Here is a 5,314-nt window from a genome sequence, read left to right as displayed (position 1 = left end):
TGCTTGCAATCATTCTTGGTTGCTAGCTTATTAAAAAAATTATTATAAAATATTAAATTACATATTATTGGATAAAGTATTTGAAAAGTTGGATATGCAAAAATGCATACATATGCCTAGAAAGACATATTACAATAAAGCATGGTTTCTATAGGCAAGTATGACATGGCAAAATGAGGGACAGTCTTATGTAGAAAAAAAAGTATGATAATCCATTTTGTTTTTTCTTCTTCATCATACTCTGATGTATAGTTTCTTAATTTGTTGGGTTTAGGAAGGCCAACCGGAGAACTTGCATGAAGATCCCAACATGCAGTCTTACATAAATGCACACTGGAAGACTTCCTAACATAAGCACTGGTATAGGGATCCACACAAAGCGCTCGCCCAACATTATGACTAAGGCAGCACCAAAAGTTACGAACATCATTGTAATGGACAGGAAGAGAGTGAGAAGGCCGGATATCAAAGCCAGCAACAAATTGTCTTTGAAATCATCTTCTCTGAAAAGCGATGTATGAATCCCCAAGAATATCATAGCTGAAGTGCAGGAAAGGAACAATGAGAATGCATCTGAAATTATGTAAGCAGTAAAGTATTTTGATTGCAAGTTTATAGGAATGCCGGTATCCTCTTTATAGCCGCCTGGAACTGTGAATGCTGCAGCAAACATTATCGTCACAACCAGGGTTGCCATTACTGAAAAAGATGTTGCTATATCCTTCCACCAGTCTCGTGCGTTTTTCTTAAGTTCCTTGTGTTCTATTATAAATAAATCTTTTGGAGTTTGGTTCATATTGTTCACTACTGTTCTGCACATAGGTGCCATCTTCTCCACCTCCTGCAAATATATTACAAATATTTTTACCTTTTCTCTGGCTCATGGAAACAATAATTTATAAAAACAAAGCGCTCTGTATATCCATCTCTCTAATCAACACAATTTTTGTTTTTATTCATGTTTTATTAAGAAGAAGAAAACAAGTTCAAAAAGAAAAAACAAGGAAACAATATCTGGGCTACAAGATTAATAATATAATAAGATGGGTAAAAAAAAATGTGAATATATCTATCTATTTGTACTATAAAAGGAAATAAAACAAAAAAAAAAAAAATTCAAATTTCTCCTTCTTTATTTTGTGAGGTTTCTGTTTTCAGTAATGTTATTTTTACACAATATTTTGACATTGTGTTTGAAACTCATATAATTATAATTACTTCTTCAAGAAATTAATAATATTTTGTCATATATAAAATTATCAACTATTTTTTAAAAATTAAAAATGTTTTTATGCATATAACAAAAATGTTGATAAATTTTAAAAATTAATTGATAATTTATGAAGAGGTTTTGTTAATTCCTTGAGAAAGTACTTATAATTTTGTAAGTGTCAAAAGATTATGTACAGATGGCATTACTCTTTTTTTGAGGGTTCGAAATTTCTCTCTTTATCCTTGCTAAGGAAAAAAATAGAAAAAAATAAGCTATAAAGAACTGATTTAAAATTAAGTACCTTAAATCGTTGTAGCTCTATCTGCATCTTTATAGCTGGACCGAGAGATTGGGACAATGATAACTTTGCAGCTTGATGAAGGATAGTGTTACCATCGCGATCGGGAAGTACGGTTGCTAAAAGTCCCGTTTCAGGCCTTGTACATGCAAACTTGTAGATTTTTCGAAGACCTTTTGAAATTGCGTATGAAAAAAGTGTTAATCCATCGATCTCAATCCGCAGCATATCAGGGCAATCTTTTATAATTACTGCGACAAAATCTACATTTTCTTCTAAAATAGCCATCAGCATTGGCTTCCCCAAGACTGTTGCTATGGTCTTAGTATGGTATTCATTTAAACTCAACAATTCCTTGCTTATTGCACGCAACAATGTACGAGCTGGTTGGTGATTGTCCATGTATTTCTTCTCGTACTCCAATGGAGCTGTCATTTAAACAAAAGAAACAACAACTTTTGGTATTATTTAATGCCTTTTAAACTCACTCTAAATTACCATTTTAGTGTGAAGTAGTGGTTTAAGATCAATAATGATTTTAGTATCAATATTTGCAGGACTAACTAATTTTATGAAAAACTCACAAAAAATAAATAACTAACTAGCTTCAGACTTGTTGCCTAGTAAGCAGAGAAGTATAGGAATTAAATTTGGAATAGTATAATTACCATACTGAGCAGTTAATTAAAACGTTCACTTAATTCCAAAATTTGTAGAGAAGAGTATAGCTCACCTGAGGAGATGTTGTCATATACCCAAACCAAGAATCGATTTCTTTTTTCTTTTTCTAAATCTGCATGGGCTAGTGGATATAGTGTTGTACCTTTCTCCTCCTTCATTTCTTCAATGCATTGTTCAGGACATGCCTTGAAAACCTCCAAAGCAATATCTATGTAATATGATAGGCAAAAGATTACTATTTACATGTATAACATCTGGTAGAAGTTTGTTGGAGAGCATAAGAAAATCTTGTTATATAGGTTTGGCATTATTCTTTGCTAATTTAAATCATGTATCCCATCACAAACAAAAATATAAAATTTAATTATATAGATACTATTACACTATCAAATAATTTATTATGACAAAATAACTAATTATGTATGTATATATTGGGATCGGAGTTGGAGGCTGTTAGATTTTGGTATTGAGTTATGCCATAGTTTGGCTCTTTAGAGCTTTAGCCTAAGGTAGACATTGTGAATATCTTTTCAGTTGGAAATGACTTAGTTGATGCCTTGGATGAATAGTCTTCTTTTGCATGTCAATTAGGGCATCTTCTAGTTTATAGGTTTGTGATGTGTTTGTGTCATGAGGTGTTATGTGGTGTTTGTGCCCTTGTGGGTATTGTGTTTAAGGCTTGGGGTCACTTCTTTAGTTAGCCCATCAATTTACTCTTTGGATCCTACCCAAGCTTCTTGTCTCACTCAATGCATGCCCTCCCTTGGGGTAGACTTTTTATGGTGCCTGATTCCAACTCAAAAATAAGAAAAATAGAAAAAAAATAAACGAGAAATAAAAATGGGGTTTTGCTGCGTACCATAGATACCAGTCGTGATGCATGCTTTGAAAAGCACAAACAAATTATTCTTGCTTGAATATCCATAGGAAATTGCTTCATTATCAAGGCTACTTGAAACCTGTGTCAGATCTTTACTCTCAAGCTTGAAGTTGTAGTTTTGCTCATAACCTGTTTGCTTCTTAGCCTGGTTGCTCTCTTTCTCTCCTACAAGCAAGTTTTCAAGCAGAGTATAGGAATAAAGATAATGAACTATGGCCTTGTGGCCGTAAAGAGCAGCCACAACAACAGGTAACCGTCCTTGAGTATTCTTTACTTCCACTAAACTCTCGTATTTCTCCACTAACATCTTGACAATACGCATTTTCCCTCTTGCAGCAGCGAGAGTAAGAGCCGTTTCACCGTAACTGTTTCTTTTTTCCAGCAATTCTAGATCTCCTATTCGCCCCAACAACTCTGAAACAATCTTTTCCTGTCCAGCAACCACCGCCACATGGACAGCATTTTCCTCGAACCTCGTAAATCTATTGCCCAGTAGTGCATTGTCACCATCCAGCCTCCTCTTCACCTCATCCAACTTTCCACGTCGCACCGCCTCGTAGAAGTCCATATCAAATCCTAAACTCAAAAGCATAGGTATTAGGAAAATAAATAGAAAATAGAAAATTAAATGAACAATCCATCAATTAATTAATTTTGGGCTTTCTTTGTCGCTCAAGTGCATAGGCTTTTGGATTGTTTTGTGTCGTAGCAGTTTGGGTTTCTGTTGGGCTTTTGCTTGGCTAGTGGGCTCACTTTCTATTAATTAATACATTCCTCACTTTTGCTAAAAAAGAATCTTGACTTAATTAATTCAATTACATGTGTGTTTTTATTGGTTTTACATATTATTAATGCTAGATGTCCGAGTGATAATGTGGTTGGTAATCCTATTTGGGATTTACAGCCTCAAACAATATTTAGTTGTTATTTATGGTGTAATAATATTCAATTAAGTTTTCATGCTAATGTCATTAATCTCTTCATCCTTTAAACCTTAATCACCGGGCCAGGACAACATTAAAACTTAGAGTGAGTACATTTCAGATTCACACAGCCCTACTAGAGATGATTGGGAGTCTATCAAGGGTAAAATAAAATAAAATTAGCTAATAAGTTCAATAAATGAATTAATTTTAGAATGTGGATCAAAATCTTGATCATGATGTTCCTTTTTTGTTTTCCTTGTCTTAGCCAGGTTGGAATTAATATTTGTACAAAAAGAATAAATTTTTTAAATTATATATATATATATATATATATTAAACAAAGTAGTCTAGCCATAAATGCTTTGCAAAGAAATATCAAGGGAGCTACAACCCATGGGCATCCACATGTAAAAGTAAAGAAACATACCATAAGCAATAACAACAACAATGCTAAATTCAAGAGAGATAAGATAAAGATAAAGGAGGCTAAATTAGACCTATTACTTTTAATCACAAAATCTAACTTGCATTACAAGATATAGATCACCCCCAACAAGAAAGATGGGATCCAAGCGCTTCCTAGCAAGAAACTCGGCTTTAATAATAACAATCCAAATCTTCCAATAAAAACTCATTGCAAAGGATGAAATAATATAAAAGCCATGGATGGAAGTCCATCAGAGGGGGTTATTTTAGATAGCTTTGAAACTGTAATACCCGAGAAGTTATTAAGAGTATAAATGATTTTTAAGGAAGGGTATAACTGGAATTAGTAAAAGAATAAGGCTATATGGCACATTAACGTAGTTTTAGACGATCAAATCAGTCGGAGGGAGTAACCCGGACCTTAGATAGCTAAAGATAATTGTACAGTATCGACAAGTGATTCGAAGTATGATTTTTAGTGATGAAAGAAGTGGGATCAGGAACAGTTTTTGGTACAGCTGTCGACTGGGCTGAGAAAACCGAATTGACGTAGAAAATGTCCGAAAGGTCAACGGAGCGCGTCAAGGACTAGTATTTAACGTGTAGAACAACCCTTAAGCAATTTTGGGTTGAATCAAATGGATTTAGGGTCAATTTGACCAGCCAGGCCTAAGCGCAGTTTTCTAATTTTGCCCGAGGGAGGTCAAAACGGTTATTTTTCAGAAATTTCAAAGGTGAAATGAATAATGTAAATCTTGTAGGCCTTAATGGTGATATTGGATAGTTCAGGGGTGGATGGGAAAGGCTAAAATGGGATTAGAAGAAATTATGGGGGTCAAAGTGCAAAAAATGGAAAATTGCATAGTGTGAACACGGCACCTGCAAATCGG

At 34.1% G+C, this 5,314-nt stretch overlaps 1 protein-coding gene across 1 annotated transcript; it reads right to left on the bottom strand.

Annotated features, from left to right (window-relative positions):
- Positions 1 to 256: 256 nt before the first annotated feature.
- LOC127804443 (ankyrin repeat-containing protein NPR4-like) lies at positions 257 to 3,640 on the bottom strand. Its single transcript, XM_052341306.1, has 4 exons — positions 3,061 to 3,640; positions 2,335 to 2,400; positions 1,515 to 1,939; positions 257 to 841 (listed from the first exon to the last, which is right to left on the bottom strand). Exons 1-4 carry the CDS (start codon positions 3,638 to 3,640, stop codon positions 257 to 259), a joined length of 1,656 nt encoding a protein of 551 aa, XP_052197266.1.
- Between the last annotated feature and the right edge of the window lie 1,674 nt (positions 3,641 to 5,314).

The sequence above is a fragment of the Diospyros lotus genome, chromosome 6 (genome assembly GCF_014633365.1).
Source record: "Diospyros lotus cultivar Yz01 chromosome 6, ASM1463336v1, whole genome shotgun sequence".
Lineage (NCBI taxonomy): Eukaryota > Viridiplantae > Streptophyta > Magnoliopsida > Ericales > Ebenaceae > Diospyros > Diospyros lotus.
Note: the sequence above shows the minus strand (reverse complement) of the source record. Positions and strands in the feature narration are given on the sequence as shown.

Coding starts and splice junctions, on each gene's coding strand:
- LOC127804443 (XM_052341306.1), bottom strand. CDS start 3,640: ATGGACTTCTACGAGGCGGTGCGACGTGGAAAGTTGGATGAGGTGAAG. Junction 2,401..3,060: donor CAAAGCATGCATCACGACTG/GTATCTATGGTA, acceptor CATATTACATAG/ATATTGCTTTGGAGGTTTTC. Junction 842..1,514: donor TAGAGCTACAACGATTTAAG/GTACTTAATTTT, acceptor ATATATTTGCAG/GAGGTGGAGAAGATGGCACC.